At 35.6% G+C, this 24,754-nt stretch overlaps 2 protein-coding genes across 5 annotated transcripts in view; one reads left to right on the forward strand and one right to left on the reverse strand.

Annotated features, from left to right (window-relative positions):
• The window catches only part of Rae1 (ribonucleic acid export 1), a 26,520-nt gene extending 24,652 nt beyond the window's left edge, over positions 1-1,868 (forward strand). For all 4 annotated transcript variants that reach the window (XM_069820625.1, XM_069820622.1, XM_069820623.1 and 1 more), the window contains exon 8: positions 1,515-1,868. In XM_069820625.1, the coding sequence (XP_069676726.1) occupies positions 1,515-1,601 (87 nt within the window). In that variant the 3' untranslated portion in view covers positions 1,602-1,868. The remainder of the gene's footprint in view (positions 1-1,514) is intronic.
• Gmppa (GDP-mannose pyrophosphorylase A) lies at positions 3-24,754 on the reverse strand. The gene is made up of 6 exons (XM_069820621.1): positions 24,579-24,754; positions 17,586-17,784; positions 17,341-17,512; positions 10,688-10,899; positions 7,019-7,566; positions 3-1,806 (listed from the first exon to the last, which is right to left on the reverse strand). Exons 1-6 carry the CDS (start codon positions 24,616-24,618, stop codon positions 1,706-1,708), a joined length of 1,272 nt encoding a protein of 423 aa, XP_069676722.1. The 5' UTR covers positions 24,619-24,754; the 3' UTR covers positions 3-1,705.

Below are 24,754 nucleotides of genomic sequence, written 5' to 3' on the forward strand. Positions count from 1 at the left end.
AGGACAGTTAAATACATCTTTATTGAACATTCATATAGGCGAGAAAATATTTACAAGTTCTGTGCGTTAAATAATAGATATAACAAAAGAAATTCAGACATAGTAGGATTTAACAAAATCTGTATTATTGAGGATACCATATTTACTCCAATATAAGATTTTATTTAATTTGCGAGAGCAAAACAATAGAAAATTTTCTTTTGTATCATAATATGTTAAGGCTGTTAGGTCAAGTACAATTCTCCTTTTAATAAGTTGGCACCTCAACCCTCTTTCCTCAGTCTTCAGTTATGTGTGTGGGGTGGTAAGAGCAATTAGAAATCAGAGAGAAAGAGATTGTTGAAGGGTGAATTGTATCCTTGTGTTTTTACACTATGAGTAATAAATATACATGTCTGCTTGAAGTTCTTGCTTATGCATAGAACAATGATGTGCAAATAATGGGCTGCCAATTCTCGACTTAATGGATTATAGTCTGTTATTGGACAACCAAACTAATGACCACTATCAGGAAAATATTTCGGTATGAATAAGGAAGTGTTGCACATAGGCGCAGTTATGGGGGGGGGGGGCACTGCCCCCCCCCAAACTTGTCTGAACTCTTTTATACTTTATTAAAGTTAGAAAATATTGAATTCAAAATATCTTTTTTCCTTTTGTTTATGATTAAGTTTCTGTGCTTAAACTGACGAATTAATGTCTTCAAATCATGGGTCTGGACTATAATATTTATTTTATATTTTTGAATGTGTAAGAATTTCTATATCTCTTTGGAAGAATGGAAGCATTAATGTTTCTTTTGTAACAGCCTGTACTAGTGTGTTAGAAGTCTGCAGGTGTTCAGGTTGCCACTTTGAGAAATACGAATAACATACTGCTTAACAATGCAGAAAAAAAAGAAAAGAGATCCCGGTATAATAGTAAACTTAAAGACGAGATTAAATAAAATAATCAGAGTTTAAATTTCATATGATATCTTCAGGAAAGCTTAATATAAAAAAAGTTTTTATTAGCACTGTTACGTAGTTTTATTGATGTGTGTTTCTTCACGAGAGAGAAAAAGAGAGGGATTGTTTTAATTATGCCCTATTATAATTTATAGTAGATCTACAGTTTAAGCCCTACACAGTTCGGTCTGAAACATTCCTGATGTGGATGTAACACTGTAAGAAACATGCCCCCCGAAAATGCCTTTATTAAATGATTATATTCAGATATACTGTACCAAAGTCAAGCTATAACTGGGGGATTCTAGGGTTTTTCTTTGCCCCCTCCCAAAGGAAATGGTTCTCTCTCCGCCTATGATGTTCCAGTTGGGGACGAGACTTTTATGACCTGTTTATTATATTGTTTCGTATTTTCCAGTTATATAATACTATTCAATTACTTTTTTCGGAAATTAAATGTCTTACATTCGAGTAAATATTATGTACTCGCATTAATGTAACAAACATTTTAAAAGATGTAGATTTCAATGCACTGCAAGTTGATATCACTGTGTATTCTGTTTACAGGGACATGAATTCTACAACCCCATGAAGAAGAACTACATATTTCTCCGATCTTGTTATGACGAATTGAAACCTCGCAGCTCCTCTTAAACTTGCATCACCAGTCTTTGTAAAAGGGAGTAAATATTCATTTGGTACAACAGACGAGTTTTCATTTAATTGCATTTAGCCTCCATTACATAACAATTCTGAGCCTAGAGGATTATTTCGTTCTTGAAGCTGCGAGTGAGCTCCTTGTAAGGCAAGACGATGGAGTTGAGCAGGATGACTTCTGAAGGCACTGTCACACTGCAGCCTGCAACACAACAGTAAATTTTAGTCATGCATTTAATAACAATAAACCCCATATATGTTTCATGTCTGAGTTACTTGTTTCTCCATTTTCCTATCAGACTCCTTCCTGACAATTATTTTCTTTGTAAATTTTCAGCCAACTGGAAACTCAAACTTTAGTGTACATACGAAACAAGTTACGAGAATATTACTCGTAGTCCTTTATGAATTCTTCTATCTATGCAGGACAGTTGGAATCTATTCATATTTCAGCACTGTATTCAGACCCTCTTTCGCTTATTGATTTCTAATAAAACAAGCAGTATATGAGTGTAAGATTTCAAAGACGAAGCATTTTACAACTCTTTTTCATCTCAGCTTTTCCTTTTGGTTTATATACGTCGTTCAAATGTGTTGCGAGTTTCCCCTTACAAACTGCTATGGGTCAGTGAGATCTCTATCAAAGACCTCCATAATCGTTAATTAAAAATATTTCAGACTTAATAGCGAGGGTTTATTCAAGAATGAAGAATAATCATCTTTACTTCCATCACCCAGTGACATAGCGGAGTTATGGAGGGACACTCCCCCCCCCCCCCCAAACCTGTCTGAATTTTTTTTTCTACTAACGTTAGAAAATACTGAATTCAAAAGATCTTTTTTGCTTTTGTTTATGATTAAATTTCTGTTCTTAAATTGATGAATTAATGTCTTCAGATCATGTGTCTGGACTATAATATTTATTTTTAATTTCTGAATCTATAAGAATTTCTTTACCCCATTTGAAGAATGGAAGTACTGTAATGTTTCTTTTGTAACAGCCTGTACAAGTCTGCAGGTGTTCAGGCTGCCACATGGAGAAATATGAATAACATACTGCACAACAATGCAGAAAAAGAAAAGTGATCCCGGTATAATGTGTAAACTTAAAGATGAGATTAAATAAAATAATTAGAGTTCGCATTTCGTAATTATATCTTCAGGAAAGTAAACTTTATATAAAAAAGTTTCTGTTAGCACTGTTACGTAGTTTTATTGACGTATGCATGTGTGACTGTACGAGAGAGAAAAAGAGGGAGATTGTTTTAAGTTATGCTCTATTATAATTTGTAGTAAACCTACAGTTCAAGCCTTATACAACTCTGTCCAAAACATCGCAGATGTGGATTTAACACTGTAAGAAACATGCCCTCGAAAATATCTTTATTAAATAATGATATTCCGATATACTGTAGCACGGTCAAGCTATAACAGGGGAAGGAGGTAAATGGTGTCCCCCATTATCTCGTTATATGGGGATTCTATGGTTTTGCTTCCCTCCCCCCAAGGAAACTGTTCTCTCTCCGCCTATGCCCAGTGGCAGCCTAAAAATCCATTTCCTCAGTCAGATTGGAATCCAGGATGCTTGGATCGAAAGGCAAGCATGTTAACCACTAGATCAGCATTTTTCAGCCTTTTAAAGTTTCGTAGATAATCACATTATACCACTGAGTTACCACACTTCGACAACAAGTCTTTACCAATGTCCTTTCCAAATGTATGCACAGTGAACATTGCAGGCACCTGGAAAATTAATTGTTGTTAAATTCGTGTATTTAGAAGTTTCGTGAGTTACATCATTTTCTAAATTAGACACAAATAACAGCTGAACAGAGTTAGGTTCGTTCTTAAGGTGTGGGAAGAAAAACAGTAAGTAGAATCATAAAGATAGTATGATACAAAATTTCGGTACAGGTGTAGGCCTACTGAATGGCTGCCATGAAGACATCCCTAAGCCAGTCATATTTTTCTTTCCATGATTGTACAATATACAGAAAATGGTTATCAACCACCAGTTAGATAGTTTTGAATTCTGCTTGGGCTCATTGCCTAGTTGAATTCTTCCCCCCCCCCCCCCCAAGGCTTTTTCAAACTGTAAAGAAAATGTCAGATAATCCATAATAAATCACTACCATCCCTCCAAAATACCATCTTGTTATACTGATGCTAGATAATGTTGTTGTCTAGTGCCTTGCATTTGGCAATGAAGCCATTAGCAGTATGCTAGATAATGTCATAGTTGATAATTTCGTTAAATCACCCTGTAAAAATACAGTAAAAGCTCCCTAAAACGAAACTCAATTGTTCCAGAATTTTTGTTCCGTTTTCACAGATTTCTGTTTTGGTAAAACTAAGAATAGACTACTGCAGTACATACAAAGTGAATTTTATTTTCATAATTATTAACTTATGTAATTGCAGCCCCTCTCTCTCCATCTCTGTGCCCTAGTTTCTTGGCCCCCACATTTATTTTAAAATATTAACAGTATCAAAATGACAATAGAAGAAAAAGCACTGATTCAATATGAAAAACTTATCAGATTACCAGGAAACAATTGGCATTCATACAGTCCTCTCTGTAGATTGAAAACTCAAAAAAGTTTCATATCCATTGTTCAAGAATTAAAACAGAAAATCGATATCCCGAATTTAAAAGAAAACTTACAAATTAAACCAAACCCTTTAACTCTATTAAATATAGAATATAATCTAAATTTAACAGAAGAAATACTGAAATCAGAAGTAAACACTGAAATACCGAAACAATTGTCTTTAGAGACAATTAATATTAGATACCCTCCACAAAACTGGCTTCATTTATGCACAGACGGATCCTTGTTCTCCAGAGAACAAGGTGCCGGTGCAGGTGTTACGTGCTGTCTCTTCTCACTTTATAGATCACTTGGATATGGAACAAGTTTTGATGGTGAAATCATTGCAATAAGTGAATGTCTCAGGAATCTTCTAAGCCACATCAATAAATTTAGGAATGCAGTTATATTGTCAGACTTCAAAGCAGCTATTCTATCAATCGTCTCTAAACACACACCTTCATCTCAAACAGCAGAAATAACTAAAATGCTCTCTCAATATCACTCAATAAAAGAACTGTATTCCAATGGATACCATCCCATTGTGGAATCCTGGGAAACGAGAATGCGGATGCTTTAGCAAAGAAGGGCAGCACTGCTACTTACAGACCTGTTACTAAATCTACGTATTACTCTGTGAAAAGATTTATTAAATCTACATACTTAGACTACAACAAATAAAATATGATAACACAATCCCAAGGGAAAAAATGGAACTCTCTGCATCAAAATCCACAGTGAATTCCCGATTTACCACGAAAATCATCTGTAGCTGCATTTAGATTGGCAACAGGCCATGGTTGTTTGGCTAAACACTTGCATAGAATTGGAATATATCAGTCCCCTAACTGCCCATTGTGCAACTCGAACCAAGAAATGGATTCGGAACACCTCAAAATCTGTGCTTCATTGGCTGGCCATGATAATATCTTTGAAAAATATTGGAGTGCAAGAGGTCAAATGACTTTATTGTCAAACGCCTGGCATTAGAAAACAACAACAACATTTCTTTTAAACTGCATTGCCGCGACTTTTTTTGAAGGGAATGTTGTAGGATTTCCTTTGCATCCTGCATCAATTCAGAGTGTAAATTGCGCCCTGATCCATCGGTTGTGTAACTGAAGTTGTGTTTGAGAGAAAATAGATTAACTTCACGTTAGACAAATCAATCCTTGGATAGCAGGTAGCATTGTCTAAAAACAGTATGACCTTACGACCTTGACATTTCATTGTTCCATTAAAATTATGAAGCCACTCTTCCATGGCAGATCTGGTCATCTAGGCTTTTTATTAAATCGCACAGTTTTACTTTATTCCACTGTTATTTAACACTGTATTTACATTATTAACACAAAACTCGGAATAAATAAACGGAAATGTGAAATTAAATTGACACTACACTACAATTATTCACAGTTTTATTCTCCTCCCACTGTCCTTTATCACTGTATTGGCTTGTTAGCACAAAACTGAGAATAAATGGAAGGAAATGCAAGAGGGTTGGAAGAAGTAATGGTACAGGTCAGTAACCTGCCGGGGTCCTTGACAATAAACACAGAATAGTGACATGGTGAGAGAAGCTTCACCCCCAAAGCCTAACCAAGAATAGCGAAAGTCTTCCAGATCATTGCATGTACAATCACACAAAAAATTATGTCATGCTTCATATTGTATTATCACAAAATTAAAAATGGTTCGAAAGACTTTAGCAACAGTTACGTTTAAAATTATCCATTTTAGTCAGGTTTTTTTTTACCTAAACGGTGCCTAAAAATGATTCTGTTTTCGTGTTTGGAAGTTTTCCATTTTAAAGTATTATTTTACATAGAAAATCATTCTGTTCCCAAATTTATTTTTCGTTTGTTCATGTTTCCTTTTTATAGAGGGTACGTTTTAGCAGGGTTTTACTATAGTTATCAATGAAGCTGAGAAGAATGAATTGTTCAGTTGTAAAGTGCTCCACATTGCAAGCCAACAAACTTATTATGCTGGTGCGGTGTACACAGTAGTTAAGGCATAGCTTTACTACTGCACAGAAGTTAAAGTTGTAGATATTCGAATGTCTCATAGATGTTTGTCATCCCTCTGATTTCATGATCTGATAAACCCACCTCGTATTTGTCTAATATCAGCAAAAAGAAATCCAAAATATGGATTTAGCATAAAATCTAATAGGATATGAAAACCCTAAAACATTACAACACCGTCACCAATAGCATGAACTAGAGCAGTCACTATCAACTCTCACTGTGACATGTCTTGCCACCTGCTACAATGATGCTTCGCTGCAGCAGGCACTGTGCACATTGGTGGTTTGCAGTGGCAGCTCCTTTTTTAGAATAAATGTTTCTCATATTGATCAAATTAAAGTAATGTGAATGCTTAATACCAGTATTTACATGTATGAAACCAATTGATTGCTAGCATAGAGATGAAAAGAGAGCTGAATAAAACTAAATACTGCATTTTAGATTTCTACCTTTTCCTTTCTTATTACGAGTATGTCATAAAATATAATATAACATAACATTACACACATGTGCTTCATTGAAAAATATATAATAGAAAGTTTCAAAACGTGACAACTGAAAGCCTATCCCTATACTGATATTACTGAATTATGTTACAGTGAATTGTACTCTGTCTTTCATTAAATGATAGGCTATTTACATAGTATTTAAAATGAAACAGACAAATGCATTAATGGTCTATTAATGAAAATATTAGCATTACCTTACGAAATAATTATTTGTGCATAGTTTCTTGAGCTAACCTTCAGGAAATGCACTGCCCAAAAATTGGTCAATTTTCATGATGTCTTACCCAGGATTGTGATTGATGGATTGAGCCTGCCATCAGAGTTGAACAGTGGGGGGTTCTCCATCTTGGCAAATGGTTTATTTGGATTGGGATCACAGGGTGTACCCTCGACTCTCGTCCATTGACCCACGTGGCTGCCTCGCCCCACAATACTGTGTAGCACAAGGCTATGGTCGGATATCGTGGCTCCACTCAGTACAATAGACTCCCGGATGCGCACACCCGGACCTATGACTGCACCTGCCCCGATGCTGACATTGGGCCCCAGCATCGCAGTGGAGTGTACAGTGGCAGTGGGGTGGATGCACACATCTCCAATGATGTTGCACAGCCCCTCACTCTGGGTCAGACGGTCAGGGTGCCGAGATTTGTACAGCTCCAGGTAGTGTCTGTTGGCATAGATTGCTGATCCTGCAGTCTTGAGCTGGGACCACCAATTATTGGTTTGCAGTGCAAACACCCGGCCTGTCCCTGCAAGTGGCATCAGTACATCTGTCTCCAGGTAGATCACTGCTGCCTCCTTGCCATTTCCATTGTTGCCACCTGCCTCACTACACAGAGAGCAAACATAATTAAAAACTGTGCAAGTTGACCTTGTGATCTTCATTGTATTGGGTGCCTCAGTCTAACGTGAGTCGCACTTGTAAACTGACCAGATGTCCCATATTGTACAGGATAGTTCTGTATTTTGACTCGATGTTCTGTTGTCCCACGAAATGTGGAGATACTCAAAAGTTACATATTTCTATCATGTACAGCAGCGGTGGCGAAAATGTAATCGTGCGCCGAACCACTGTGTAACCTGCAACGTGCATAGCACCTATGGAGGGAGGCAGACACCCGAAGGGGAAGTGAAGCAACTGTCTGACTTATTAACGGATTTTCATTTTCCTTACATCAAGCACTTAAATATAATTTTATACAGTACAAGACTACAAACTAATGTTTAGTACGTGTAACGAAGAAAGAAATGAACAATATCACAACCTAAAATTAACTGTCTTCAGAATGTCTCTGCGACAAAGTTTCAAAATCAGGAATTATGTCACTTACTGCCAGTCGTAGTTGATCACGAAGATATTTGTCTGTTAGTCGTGATCTAAATTTGGTTTTTACTATTTTAATTGTTGAAAATAATTTTTCACAAATGTAAGTCGTAGCGAACATGGCTTCAACAGAGCAAGCGAAAGAACGAAGCTTCGGATATTTATTTTTTGGCAAAGACTTGGAAGTTCAACATTTGTCAAGTCCTTACATCTAGCTTTCATTTGACATCACATAGTAAATCAGTAAGTTCAAATTGAAGAGCTAACCGCATTATTTGTACATCTGCTGAAAAAGGGTCGATGTACAGAGATGATGATGACGATGATGATGATAACAACAACAATAACACTTAACCTTTTAATGTTTCATCAGTAACATGTAATATAATGCCGTTTTATGTTATACAACCGTTTTCCTCGTAATACTTGTCAACAAATCATACATTTAATATTCTCATCATATTGACAGCAAAGAAATGCGTCCTCCCATCCTACTTGGAACTTTCGTAAATGGTTTCGAGAGAGACATATGCCATTCGCAGGTCAGAGACAAATATAAATGGAACGGAGTTTGACTCCAGTGAGTGAGAGGGTGGGGGTTGGCGGAGGTTAGAAGCAAGCGAAATGCACAGCTATCACTGCGAGCCACAATGTCTCGCGAGTCATGTTCTTGCCATGGCTGATGTACAGTGTGACCCGCCGAAGTGGTGTACAACTAGAAAATGGGTCACAGTTCTGCCAACTAACCGCAGTATGCGGAACCCGAATCACGCAAGTGAAGTGGGTGGACATTGGATACACACATATTTAGCTACAAAATGGGTGCATTGGCAATCCTGTACTGCAGCGTTTTGCCCTGCCATCTGGCAATACCTGTTCGACACAATTGCTGCCTGTTTCCACTGTGCACAAGAAGTGCTTTGTCTCAGAAGTGGCATCTGCTATATCTATGTTCGTATGGTGTTTAATACTGTTACTTGGCAATATTGAAGCTATTCAAATGCCTAAAAGGCAGTATATTTTGAACAAAGAACTTGAAGAAATGTAAGTTACTTATTAATAATGATCGAATGTCTTTGTCAAGCATCAGCCAAGTGGCTGTCCACAACAAGTGTCACTATGGATTTTTTCAATAACAAATCCCAGACCTGATTGGGACCACTTATGTGGCAGGCCAAAGGTCTAGACTACTGAGACACCATAGGACTTATGCTCTGAGATATAATATATATATATATATTTATTGCAATATCGCTTCAGATATGTTTGGAAATTTCCTGAAGTTCAATTTTTCAGCAAGTCATGCTGCACAGACCCAGAAACAAAATTTGGGTCATCTGAATTTTCGAAGATCCAGCTATAACATACTGTATATGCTCAGTAAGCACTGAAAATGTTTTCTCGATTTTCTTCTTCTTTTCTGGCTCTACAGCCCTTTGTGAGCTTTGGCCTCCTTCACAATTTTCCTCCACTCGTCTCTATCTTGTATCTTCCTTTTCCATCCTGTTATACCCATTCTTCCCATATCCATCTCAACGTCCTGTAACCACCTCTTCCTAGGTCTTCCTTTCTTTCTTACTCTTATAATGTGTCCATGAAGCAGGAGTTTTGGTATTTTTCTTGATTTTAGACAAAGTTTATTTTTGTACATAATATTACTACACCCAAACTTGCACAGACCCAGAAACAAATTTTGAACTACCTGAACTTTCCAAATTCCAATTATAACATACTGCTCATACTCGAGAAAACATTTCCATTCATAATGTGATACACATTGAATGGCTTACATCAATCCTTCAGACCGCCTCTGATTGTTCTCACTACTCCCCACTCCCAGATTCCCTGCCTGCAAGGCCGATAAGCTGAGTCCTGTACAATACCAGAATATTATCAAACATAGCAAATAACTGAAGATTTTATCTAATTAAAGAAACAAATAAAGGCAGTCTTTCAAAGTATTCGAACTAAGCAAAATATACCTCACATTGTTTGTTGGTCTGTTAACTAGACATTGTAGGCACTGGAAAAGAGATAGATCTCTTTCATGTTAGATGTTGTTGTTTTCTAATGCCAGGCGTTTGACAATAAAGTCATTTGACCTCTTGCACTCCAATATTTTTCAAAGATATTATCATGGCCAGCCAATGAAGCACAGATTTTGAGGTGTTCCGAATCCATTTCTTGGTTTGAGTTGCACAATGGGCAGTTAGGGGACTGATATATTCCAATTCTATGCAGGTGTTTGGCCAAACAATCATGGCCTGTTGCCAATCTAAATGCAGCTACAGACGATTTTCGTGGTAAATCGGGAATTAACTGTGGATTTTGATGCAGAGAGTTCCATTTTTTCCCTTGAGATTGTGTTATCAAATTTTGTTTGTTGAAGTCTAAGTATGTAGATTTAATAAATCTTTTCACAGAGTAATACGTAGATTTAGTAACAGGTCTGTAAGTAGCAGTGCTAGATGTTTAAAGATAGCTGAAACTGTTAGATATATAGATATTTATTATGCACGTCTAAATCTCATATTTTCGGAATGTACTACAGATACCTGCAGAAATCCAGTATAAAAAGTGAACAGAAACGAAGAAAATTTTAAAAGAGCCAGTGTAAAGAACTTACTTGTAGTATTCCTGCTGACGACTGTCAAACACGGCTGCAAATGTCTGGAAAATGTCAACTGAGCAGATATAGACGCCACAGTTGATGAGGGTGGATACAAATGTAGATGGTTTCTCCACATAATGTGTTATTTCTGCTGTTTCACGGTCCTGAACGATGCAACCATAGTGTAGAGACTGCTGACGTGTGGCCTCTGTTGTCATCATTGTCACCTGCATGTTGATAAATATTAGTTATGTAAAAATGTAACATTTGATGAGTTTATACTGCTTTATTATTTTTCGAACTCCTGTACATAAGTGATGCTACAGAAGATTAATTTAGAAATTTTCAACAAAATGGACATTTTCAGCATATCCATTGCTGAAAAAAATGGTTTTTGTTTTGTTCTCAAGTCATGTATATCCCCTTCATTCCAACACATGATATGTCATACAAAATCTGTATTAGAAAATGAATGAATATAATATAATAAAGGCAATGAATCTTTAGGTCCTTATGTAAACAATGAAATTACCGTAACTAGGTCCTAATGCAGTCGAACCTCGATACAATTTTCTGGGGACTACAAAAATTGTACTGTTGTATTGAGGAGTTCATTAAATTTTGCTTAAATTTATGTTGTGAAAGAGAATATGGTAGAAATAATTTTGTAAAACATTACATATTATGAAATAATGTGTGTTGTGGGATTTAATCAAATAATCGAGTCGATTAAAATTAATTGGTTGTAGTTGATATTAATTATTATTTTGTTAATACAAACTCATACTAAAAATTCCGATAATATTTCTCTCTCGGAAATTGCTTACTTAACAGCACAACAGTACTGTTATTTTCTAACTGTAAATCAGATAGCATAGGGAAAATCTTTCCACAAACACTTCAGAAAGAGATGGAGATATAAGGACAGTGACTTAGTCTACCTCTATTGAAAGTTAAAATACAATGCGAAACCCTTATTAAGTTTTATGGTTTTCCAAGAAGAATTCCACCTTGTTGTCAGCTCATCTTCGTAGCATATGAAATACATACTTTTCTGGGATTCGTCCTCCTCATTCCTTATAACATAGCCATGTCTACACTGTGTGCAAGTGAGAGTGTAACTATCTTCTTCTTTTTCCAAAATCTGATAATTCAGATTACAATAGGGGCCAGTCTTCTGTTTCGACCACTGTACTTTTGCTGGTGCTTGCAGTTTCTGTACTGAGTTTGTATATGAAGGTTGTGTGTTTAGTTTGACTATTACACTCTTACTACGTCATACTACTTTTGACCAATAAAACGGTACGAAAGGACGTATTTCAACCAATCATGGCTGCTCATCGCACAATTTTATCGCGTTCCTAGCATTTGTTTAATTTTATCGCATCCCTAGCATTTGTTTCTTTGTTTGCCAACATTTGAAACTCCGCTGGTCTGGACGTCAAAAAAAAATTATATATAAAATTGCAAACCACTCCAGTCAATGCATAGCAGTTTCAAATATGACTCGCATTGGCATTCAAGAACAAGAATTAATAAAAATCACTGATCATACCTATGCATCTTCTGAAATCCGATTTACAAATAAATGAAGAGCACCATTCGGAAATCCTGAATAAGTTGAATACACCATGTAGGCCTAAATCAACGAGTTCCACTTCTATTACGCACACGTCCAATATAACATAAATTGAACTACCAACCACATTCAAATTTGAAAATTGTACACTCAATAATTATTCCTTTTAAAATTATTCATTCGGAAATTCTGAATAAGTTGAATACACCATGTAGGCCTAAATCAACGAGTTCCACTTCTATTACGCACACGTCCAATATAACATCAATTGAACCACCAACCACATTCAAATTTGAAAATTGTACATTCAATAATTATTCCTTTTAAAATTATTCATGTTTATTTTTTATGTCATCGTCGTTAATTAAAACTTTTCTAACACTTGTGTATATTAGTTAGGTTATGTTATAGCTTCTGCTATATGATATTATGGATAGTCACGTATCAGAGATTGTTTAATATTAAGATTTATTGAATACTAGCTGTACCCGTGCGCTCCGCTGCACCCGTTAGAAATAAATATAAAGTAATTAGTAAGGACATTTGATCTAGGGAACATTCGTGTTTGATAGAAGGATAAATCATTTAATATGTTACTTAATTTAAATTGCATCCAAATAATTAAAATGCGATCATTTTGGTCCAGAGACACTCATTTGGTGCAATGACAATTCCTTTAACATGTTTCTTAATTTTTATTACATGCAACCACAGTTTAATGAAGATTGACATCATTTAGATTTAATGTGTATATTTTATTTTACTTGTTATAGGTTTCCATTGAATTATGGTAATAACTTAATTTTAACCCTTGTTTTCTACGTATTCAGTAAATGGCGTTTGGCCCACTATGGTTCTGAACCCTTCAAATAACTTAAATTATATTATATAATATTACATATTATATTATATTATATTATATTATATTATATTATATTATATTATATTATATTATATTAATATTATATTATATCAGAAGTTACTGTAATAAAATTGTAGCATTATGTCCATCTGGAGAAACTACACTTTCCAATGGTGAAATAATAATTAATTATACAAATCGGTTAATTTAGCTTCCGATATTACTTCATACAAACACAGAAACATTCTCTGTAGGCTATCTTACACAGCCTTAGATGGCAGTTATTTAAATTTTAAAACTCATTTATCTCATTAAATATCAGTCCTATCAAAATTTTTCAAAGAATAATACTTATCGCAAATTATTTTTAAAGAAACTTTTGTTATGTAACATTTTTCACAAAAATCAATAATAAGCGAGATATTTCGACTTATTTAATTCAGGCCCCCCTTATAACCCCCCTTTTAAATAATGTATTTTGAATGCCATATAGCCTAAAATCTAAGATACAACGAACTTAATTTATATTCCAATTTTCATCGAAATCCATTCAGCCATTATCGCGTGAAAAGGTAACAAACATACATACAGACAGACAGACAGACAGACAAAAATTTCAAAAAAGCTATTTTCGGTTTCAGGGTGGTTAATTATATATGTTAGGACCAATTATTTTTGGAAAATCGAAAATTACCAGAAAAATTTCGGCTACAGATTTATTATTAGTAGTCCACACCTGTGGAGTAACGGTCAGCGCGTCTGGCTGCGAAACCAGGTGGCCCGGGTTCGAATCCCGGTTGGGGCAAGTTACCTGGTTGAGGTTTTTTCCGGGGTTTTCCCTCAACCCAATACGAGCAAATGCTGGGTAACTTTCGGTGCTGGACCCCGGACTCATTTCACCGGCATTATCACCTTCATATCATTCAGACGCTAAATAACCTAGATGTTGATACAGCGTCGTAAAATAACCCAATAAAAAAAAAATTATTATTAGTATAGATCATCTGTCAAGTGACGCTGATTACTGGGATTCGGATAATTGAAGTGGAATGTTGCATTTTAATAAAAATGAAACTGAATCAACAAAGTCTTCTTGACTAGTAACATTGCCATCGTGTATAATAGATCGAGAACTTCTCGACGAAAAGGCATCTAGCATGCATCTAGCGTAATATTTGTAATGTTGAGATGGTACAATAATACATTTGAAGACAGTTTTATTTTCGTAAGTCAATTAATATTTTATTGTATTGGAGTACTTCGTTACTTCTAATCTTTATATACTTTCTTCTAATCGTGCAATAGTCAATTAAATCCCACTCGAGTTTTGATTTTCTCTAGATAAATCAAAACGTCTAGTGAGATTACTGTTGATAAAAAAAATCAGTTTTCTGTGGTCTGTGAAAAGTGTAAACTCCATTATGTCATATGAGAATTTGAGAGGTAAACTCTGTGAAACATTTGGATGTAATTGAACGAACGTGAGGAAGTGACTTGACAGAATAAAAGTTTTTTTAGTGATGCAGGGAACATTGTTACTAAATGGAGAGCAGCACTAATTTGAAGCATGTGCATGCACTCACATGTTTAAAATCATGGATGAAGCAGTATTAACTAGGTGAGTCTTCATACTTTTTGTTATTTATGTCTGACATCTGATAGATTAATCGATTAATTTCAAATAGTTAATTGATTAAATATCTTGATTGATCGACAGCACTAGAAATAATATTTATTCACCATTTGATTACCCTATTTTATATTTCTTCTCTGGCTACCACTTTAATGAAAGTAATCCCATGTCTGTCTTTAAAAAGTGTGTTGTAGTCAACCATTGCTTGCTTTGAAATTCAAATCATCAAGTACACTGGCAAAATTAAAAGTGTTTTTGACACATAACAGAGCCTGTTATAGGATTGTTAAGTGCACTCATTTCACTAATCCATTTCAAGGTAGCATTATGTTAATGCCTTCACCTACCGAGTTTTTAAATGCATATTCAGGATTAATTTTACCACTTGTGACACTATCCTCGATTTCCTTGCATTTCTTTATGAACATTGCGAGTGTTAACTGTGCAAACCCACACTTTTAGCCACTTCAGTCTCATTCAATCCCTTATTTAAATCGTTAAATGCAGAGTTAGTCTCCAAACTGATTTCCTTTCTTGGTTCACCTGCCATCATCAACAACTAACACTCGAATGTGAAAGGTACCAGTGGCAGGTGAAACAAGACCTGAAAAAGACTTTCCTATCTCTGTAATACAATGTGATAATCATTCTTTGTTCAGCAGTTCATTACAATTAGTAGCAATCTTCTGTCAGGTTCTCTTTCAATTTGTTAAGCAAGAAATAATTTTTTTGCTGATAACTCGAAGGTATTAAATAAATAACTATATAAATGATAAAGCTAGCCTTTTTCTGGTTCGTATTTTATTAAAGAAATGAATCTAACAATATCTTACTAAATTAATTAAGTTAAAAGTTTCAAGATTTCGCACTACTTTTTAATTTATTTTCGGGTTTTAATAATGACATACTTAATAGATATTACTGGAATCAGCTAGCAGTAACAGGCAAAAACACAAGAGAGATTGCAGTTTACAAGATGTATGTGCCATGGTCCCAAATCATTTCATTACAAGAATGCGTCACATCAAGTATGGTATTAGGGTTAGTCTTGTGTGTGATTAGACACTGCAGCGAAGAGTTCCCAGTACAATATACTATGCTTTCATTAAAAGTTTCGAGTGGTTTAGTTTTTTATGTTTTGTAAGTTGTTCATTTTCTATCTTTACATCAAAGTGTCCTATTTTTTTTTGGATTATTGTAAGAAATAAAACAAAGAAGGAAGTGAGCAGTATTATGCAAAGGCTAAATTGTCAGCAATAAGAACTAGAGTAGAAAAATAATATTTATCGCACATGACTGTTCATGTCCCCCCTGCTGTGCCTCAGTCTGCTCTATTTCTGCACTGCTTCCCACAACCCTAATAACAATTCTCCTATTCTGCTTCAAGTGTCAGGTCTAAAAAATGCATCTGCATGTTCATCTGTAATATAGCAACAACAATATAAACTAAATTAGGTACTCAGAGAAAACCTGACCCATATACAATAATTACTAGGGGGCAGATTCATAAATACTAAAAAAAATAACAAATATGCATGCATGTATGTATGCACTTAAAAACCAGGATATATGCACTAAAATTAACAAAATATGCACTATTAACATAAAAAAGACTTTTATTTTAAGAAATTTACTATTATTGATGGTTTTTCTGCTATATATAAGAATACTGAGACATCATCAGTTGTTAAAGTTGCTTGTCCTTCAACTTACTGCTTAAGCAATACTCTCCTAGCACATTTTTCGTTAGTCATCGTTAATAAAATTAATTCACAATTAATAATTTTCGTGCGGCTAAGCTATTCTAAAATATAATGCACTCTTAACACACTATCGAAGTTTCTTAGACATATCACCACAATAAAATGAAATATTCTGATTTACCACGTCTACATTGTAAAACAGAAAATTGCATTACCATGTCTATATTAGACCTCTTCTTGACAGGCGGCGAAATTCGAGTTTAATGAATGCAAAAAAAGTCTATCAACACTTCCTGTAACTTCTGCGCCAATCATATTGCAGCGTTCTCCTAAGAACAGTCAAAATGTTATGCACGTGTGAAGTAGAAGATAAGGCAGCTTCTTGTTTCAATTATCTGTTCTTTTAATGTTAACTTCCATCCATCGTAACTCCCTAATATTATATATTTGCACAAAGTTAGCAATGTATTTAATTATGGAGTGTTTTGTTAATTGCCGTGGAATTGTCACAATGATTTACTGACAACAGTGTCCTGTCTGCATGTTGTCAGATTGCCATAATAGGCCTAAATAAAATATTCAATGTCTGCATTTCTTCTGTATTACATTTTCCCGATTTTCCGTGTTCTTAATCTTGGTTTAAACACCAGATTGCAAAAAAAAAAAATAAATAAATAAATAACGAAATATTTTTTCATATGTACTGAAAGCTGAAATATGCATTAAACCCTTAAATATGCATATATATGCACTATAAAATCTTGACCTTTGGTTACAAATAACTTGTAATGCATTTATATAATGGTAGCATGTGATTTGTAACTAAGGAATAAAACCTGCAAAATCCACTCTCTAATAATCACAAATCCTGCAGTAGAATTTGCTACATACCAATGATGAGGCTTTCTTCTCCTGGTGGAAGCGAAGCATTTCTTGCAATGGGAAATCTGCGCAGACATCTCCGTTGAGCACAAAAAACGCCTCCGGGTTGCCGCAGCGTATCTGGTCGCGGAAATGGTAGATGCCTCCAGCTGTACCCAGGGCCGTGAATTCCTGCAAGTACCTGAAAAGATGTGAGCCTTTCTATCACTTACACCTAAGAAATGTCACCCACAGCTGCGTATACATAGCCTTACCGGATGTTGACTTTGTACTCCAGTACCATATCCGCAACAAACTGCGACAGTTCGGTTGCAGGATAATATCCCAATATGAGAATCTCCTTGAGGTTAGGTACAGCCACGCAGGCCTCGATGTGGTGCTGGATCATGGGCAGACCTGCCACTGGGAAAAGTGGCTTTGGAATATCCAGCGATAAAGGCCGGAACCTGGTGCCTGAGTACATAGCTCATTAATGTTTGCTGATTTCAAAATAGAACATCTCAAACATTTATACAAAATAAAACAAAAATGTCAACACTAATTTATGAAGTAATCATCAGTTACAGAAAGTATTGATTCTTATATTATAAAATGAATTGATTACAATACAGGACTTTTGAGCATCCCGACAAAAATGATGGGAACATCTGACACCTAGGCCGAAAAAAGGGGACTGTCCCATTTTTGTGGGACGTATGGTAAGCTTAACAGGTAATTTCTCAGAATGTGTCGCTACACATAGATCAGTTTTACGCTAAATCTGAACTTAGTGTAGGCTATATTAAAATCCTAGGTAATTTCTAATAAGCTGTCGATGTTCTTTGTGTCGTTTTTACATTTATCTTAATCTCTTGTATTCGCAAATAAATTACAAATTAATTGACTTGTATAAGTCAACTAATGTGATAAATATCCTAAAGATGGCGTTACTCCATTTATCTACTATCAATTGTTTTATTTACATATATTAAATCGATTCACTACACTACTCTCTTTAGACTGAAAAGGCTTTAGTATTCTATATTCTATGACAGTAATCTAGTGCATTATACATACATTATACATAATCAGGGAACGGATTTATATGGACTAAAAATATATGAAATATGTAAATATATATGTAGTTATTTTTACCAAAATATGGAATTAAATATGGATTTTTACCAAAATATGGAATTAAATATGGACTTAAAATTATAAAAAAATGACTATGTACGTTAAATATTGGTACATTTTAATCAAACTAAACAAAAAATATAATGGACGTACCTTATCTTCCAATGTAGTTTCAACAAAACACAATTTTTATTGTCTGTTACCATAACAATAGGTTACAAACATTTCTTTCAAGTGCTGAAAAGTGAATCTTCTTCTATTGTCTCTGAGGATAGATTTATACTGACTAAAAGAGCGTTCGACGTCACAAGAAGTAACTGGTACATAATTCAATTTCACAATGTCTGCTGGGGATAAGTCCAAGTTAATCTTCACTGTTGATTCACCACTCATCACAGCAACAACCTTTTGTAGTTCTTCATATCCAGGGTTTTTTGAAAGTACAGTGTCCACCTTAGCTCTTACTGCATCTGCAACTTTACCTCTACCACGATTCAGTTGTTCCACAGTACTATTTATAATTTCAAAACTTTCAGATAGTGAAAGGTGCCTATTTTGGAGACTTTTGAGCGTTTTTATGATGCATGAAAATGTATGCTGAATGTGAGCTAAGTCATTCTTCACACTTATGTCACAGGTAACTGTTTTCGCAGTATCAATTGAGACTGCATCTTCAGAGTCCAATGCAAGGAGAACATTGTTAATAGAGTCTATATGTTCGGCATAATATTCAACTGCTTCTAGCCATGTACCCCATCTAGTTAAAATTGGCTTTGGTGGCAATGGAATTTCAGGGTACATTTCTTTCAACACGTTAACTCTACTGGGAGCTTTGAGAAATACTTTTTTCACTGATGAAATCAACAAATCTACTTTAGGGAAATTGTCTCTGACCACTTCTGCCACACGATGAAATGCATGCGCCACACAAGTAAAATGAGTCAATTTAGGATATACAACAGATAATGCTTGTCCAGCTTTGACCATATAAGGGGCAGCATCGCTAATAAAGAATAACACATTATCGTACATAATACCCTTTGGCCACAGGATACCCATAGCTTCGTTGAACAGTTTAACTATAGTTTTGTTATTGCACTTTTCTAGAACATCACAATGTAAAAGAATTCGTTCAGAATATTGTTCACTTAACAAACCGATAACTACATTACCAACAAGTCTACCTTCTTTGTCGGGAGTCTCATCAATGGAAACCCAAATTGAACTATCTTTAATTTCATCTCTTATCTTCTGTATTGTCTCATCGTAGATGGATGGAGCATACGTCTTCCTAAGTGTTGACTCATCCGGGATTGTATGTTGAGTATATTTTTCAAGGAATTCCCTGAAGACCTTATTCTTTAGTTTGTAGAGAGGAATATCAGCAGAGATGAGAGAACGGCACAGGTCGATGTTAAACTCAGATCTTACATTCGATGTTGTTGGTTGTGTTAAAAACAATTGTCTCTGCTTGGAATTTAGTTGTTTGTTGGCCTGATGTTTACTAGTTGTAATGTGTTGTTGCACCAGGAACTTTTGTGTAGATGATACTGCACACTGACACAAATTACAAAATAATATTTTATTGTCAGTTGATAAACCATCTTCTTTAAATTCTGAAATGTAACTTGTTAGTTTTGATTTTAAATTGACTGAATGACGTACTTTTGGCATATTTACCGTCTTTATAGTATGATTTACAAAACTGAACCTATGTGTACTCTGACTGGCATTTAACTGTTGAGCTGCACAACTGAAGTCTGTTAAAAATTTTAAATTAAATTAATACAGTTTTGTAACTTACTTTCCCATTGTTGATAGGACTGCTAATTTTCAAATAACTCTGATGTTAAAGGGATTACTGAACATGTGTTTAAATCTCTATTGTTGAAATGTATTTTTAAAAGTTAATGGAATTTTGTTTTGTTTTATTGTTAAACCTAATATAATATGGACTGTTTTATATGAAATATGGAAAATATATGGAAATTAACGAAAATATGTACTAAACTCTAAAATATGGAAAAATATGGAAAATAAAAGTAGGATTTTTCAACCCTACACATTGTGAAACATAAAGATAATGCAAAATATAAATTATATTAGCTTTATAAGTAAATATGTATTTACATATAAATCCTTTCCCTGTACATAATACATTATAGGCTAATGTATCTACCTGACGCATCACAAAAGAACTTTAACTTGCGTGAATTATGTAAAGCCAACGACACAGATAACGAAGGTAATGTAAATTTATGCATCGAACAAGGATAGGCTACCAGATAAAACACAAATCAGGCGATCTATATAGCCTATATTTGAGTTCCTATACCGCCATTCCGAGAGTGCAAATGGAAGAACACAAGCTCATCAAATGTTTCTCGACTTTATAAACAACATTAAAAAAGCATACTCGGGCTATGGACAAACACCGTTAACACCCAGAACCAACATCAACACAGAACAACATTGAGGTAAGCTAAATTATCAAAATTTTATAAAAACAATTTTTCGTACTTACAAAGTACCGTATGTGTAGTGTAAATCGTTTTACCATGACAAAGCTTTTTAGTTCTTTTAGCACTCTGAGTATTATATTCTTTATGTCTTTGTTTTATTAAGAATTTTAGATAAGGGCGCAAATAGCCATAGTAGCTGACGCATCCTTTTTAAACCCTACTACTACCACAGACACTACTACTACCGTATGTGTAAATATGCGTGACGTCATATAAGCTTCTTACGTCATCCAACTTATTGATCGGACAACGGCGACTCTTCATTCTATTCTACCGATTAGTGATATATTTTGTTTTACTTTTAAACTTTACACGAGAACAGGAACATACAATAAAGTAAGTTCAAAAACGACAGCTGGGGCTACCAAATCGCTTCATAGCTTAGTGATAAAGTGTCTGACTACAAATCGAAAGGTTATCGGATCGCATCCCGGCGAATGCACATGTGGTACGTTAAAATAAATTTATTTTAGTAAGTTATTTTACGACGCTTTATCAACATCTGATGTTATTTAGCGTCTGAATGAGATGAAGGTGATAATGCCAGTGAAATGAGTCCAGGGTCCAGCATTTACTCATATTGGGTTGAGGGAAAACCCCGGAAAAACCTCAATCAGGTAACTTGTCCCGATCGGGAATCGAACCCGGGCCACCTGATTTCACGGCCAGACGCCCTAGCCGTTACTCCACAAGTGTGGACGTGAAAATAAAAATATGTAGTGAAATGAAATGTAAGATAAATAAAAGTAAAGGGGCAAATCGTAAAACAGTGAATGCTAAGCTTCGCCCACAACCCCTTTCCACTTTTCCCAAAGTGATAAAAGAGGGATACAGAAAGAAAGGAGAGAGATAAGGTGAAAGAAAACAGAAGATGAGAAAAGAAGGGAGAGATAATAAAACAAAAAATTATGTTTGAATTTCTTATTGACAAACACAATTTCACGTGGTGCAAAAACGAGCTATGGAACATCGGCGCTGGAGAGAATTTTTCTCTGATCCATTACTCTTTCATCGTATGATGACGCAGAATATCTGCATGGAAATATCATATGTACTTCGGTACATTAAAATAATATATATGATATGCGTAAATCACTTCGTGATTTAAGACTGCGCTTATTCCGTCGGATCCCGGCCAACTAGTCACTCATAACGAGTGCACCTCAGCACATGTGTGGACTTCAGTCCTGCGTTCATAGACATCTATGACGTAGTGCAGAGGGCGGCCACTAGAGGGAACCCAAGAGTTGGAACTTAAACTGAGACGATTCTGTCCGACGCCAGGGTAGGTATTCGGTGTGGCTTAGTGGACAAAGCATCAGCACGTAGAGCTGAAAACCCGGGTTCAAATCCCGGTGCCGGAGAGAATTTTTCTCCGTTCCATTACTCTTTCATCGTATGATGACGCAGAATATCTGCATGGAAATATCATATGTACTTCGGTACATTAAAATAATATATATGATATGCGTAAAGACGGCGCTTATTCCGTCGGATCCCAGCCAACTAGTCACTCATAACGAGTGCACCTCAGCACATGTGTGGACTTCAGTCCTGCGTTCATAGACATCTATGACGTAGTTCAGAGGGCGGCCACTAGAGGGAACCCAAGAGTTGGAACTTAAACTGAGACGATTCTGAATAATTTCAAGGGAAAATTTGTTCCGGGCCGGGTATCGATCCCGGGACCTCTGGTTGAACATACCAGTGCTCTGCCAACTGAGCTACCTGGGAACTCCACCCGACACCGTCTCAGCTTTTCCCTTTATATCCACACAACTCGCGTGGGCTGACGAAACGCCAGGGTAGCTCAGTTGGCAGAGCGCTGGTACGTTCAACCAGAGGTCCCGGGATCGATACCCGGCCCCGGAACAATTTTTCCCTTGAAATTATTCAAATCTGCTTTACAGGAAGCTTTACCTGAAAGATTAGATTTGCATAATATATACGTTCCTGTGTATGTTAACAGAAAACCACAATTTCAAGTCACACAGAGTTTGTGTGCACTCGATGTGGGTCTCTGGCGTTTCGTCGGCCCACGCGAGTTGTGTGGATATAAAGGGAAAAGTTGAGACGGTGTCGGATGGAGTTCCCGGGTAGTTCAGTTGGCAGAGTGCTGGTACGTTCAACCAGAGGTCCCGGGATCGATACTAGAGATGGCCGATATTTTGTCACAGGTATTTTTTTTTTTTGTCACAGATACACCTGTGACTGATGACGCGAAATATCTGTGACAAAATATCGCTATCGAAATCTGCTCCATATTCAGTACTCTGTCACCGTTGCAACGTCTGTGACTGATATTTTCTCCTCTACGTCGTGAGTTTGCGCATGCGCATGATACAATAACAGCAATCGGGCGGTGGTATTTGATTATTTTTTTCGTGATATTTTGTTCAATATTATTTTTTTCAAAGTGATTATGTGTTGCAAAGTTATTAGCGGCATTATAATAATATAATCATGAATCTGACATTTTGTTTTCATATTTAGTCTGTATATATGTTTTATAAATATTTTATGTATTCCCCGAGATTTTCACATTTTCATATTACTGTGAATTTATATTAATGTATAAGTATTTTCCACTCAATTTTTACGCAGTAACAATATTTTTTTAGTTATACTATTAATTACACACTGAATAGTTACAGGAGCCTACAACATTATTTTAATAACTTTACCTGTACTTCTCTCATTTATATATGATCCAGTTTTAATGTATATCTCTAACACGAACAGTGCAGGGTAGTATTAATTAAAATAATTAATCCACTGATGTGTGGCGTGTATAGAGAAATCGTATTCACATTGCACTGCTCTTCAATATTTCCTGTTAATTTTTATCGGTGTGACAAAATATCGGTATAATTCATGCGTATTGTGCTTACTTATCGATATAAAATATCGGTGTGACAAAATCACAGATAAAAGTCACAGATATTTAATTGTCACAGTCACAGTTGTCACAGATACTTGAAAATATAGTTTAAGCTCAACTCTAATCGATACCCGGCCCCGGAACAATTTTTCCCTTGAAATCATTCAAATCTGCTTCACAGGAAGCTTTACCTGAAAGATTAGATTTGCATGAGACGATTCTGTCCGACGCCGGGGTGGGTATCCGGTGTGGCTTAGTGGATAAAGCATCAGCACGTAGAGCTGAAAACCCGGGTTCAAATCCCGACGCCGGAGAGAATTTTTCTCCGTTTCATTACTCTTTCGTCGTAGCTTATAAGAAATTACCAAACTCTGCACTAACCTAACCTTCCTGAATCTGTGACAGGTTGTCAGGTTAGTTTAGGATTTTAGTATAGCTTGCCTAAGTAAGTTTAGGTTTAATGTAAAACTGGTCTATGTACAGAAACACATTCTGGGGAAATTACCGCCTAAAACCTAACCTAACCTCATTACTGTAGCATTCTGGAAGACAGCCTTTCTCTTTAATTAATACATTTTCTAACATATTCCATGATTCAGCCAATTCCGCCATATAACAAAGTTTCTTGACTTTATATAACTAATAATTTAAAATCTTACTGCTCTTTGGAATATAGTCTATCGTCTAAGGTTAACACACAAATCTGCGATTATTTGCCAATAAATTACCTTTTAGCGGACCACCTATCAATATCACAGCTTTCAGCATTTTTATATTGAGTGTGCGTATGACTATCTGTATACGTATGCAAAACCAGTGTTGAATATCCACGTAGCAATTAATGTCACGTCTATAGTTTCATCATGAACGTCATCCTCATGACGAATACAGACATGTTCTGTGG

The sequence above is a fragment of the Periplaneta americana genome, chromosome 3, assembly GCF_040183065.1.
Source record: "Periplaneta americana isolate PAMFEO1 chromosome 3, P.americana_PAMFEO1_priV1, whole genome shotgun sequence".
Lineage (NCBI taxonomy): Eukaryota > Metazoa > Arthropoda > Insecta > Blattodea > Blattidae > Periplaneta > Periplaneta americana.

Excerpts from the sequence above, each read along its gene's own strand:
- Gmppa (XM_069820621.1), bottom strand. The coding sequence starts at position 24,618 with ATGCTGAAAGCTGTGATATTGATAGGTGGTCCGCTAAAAG. Across the intron at positions 17,513-17,585 it reads GAGTACAAAGTCAACATCCG|GTACTTGCAGGAATTCACGG; the intron begins GTAAGGCTATGT and ends ACATCTTTTCAG. Across the intron at positions 10,900-17,340 it reads AGAAGAAAGCCTCATCATTG|GTGACAATGATGACAACAGA; the intron begins GTATGTAGCAAA and ends ATCAACATGCAG.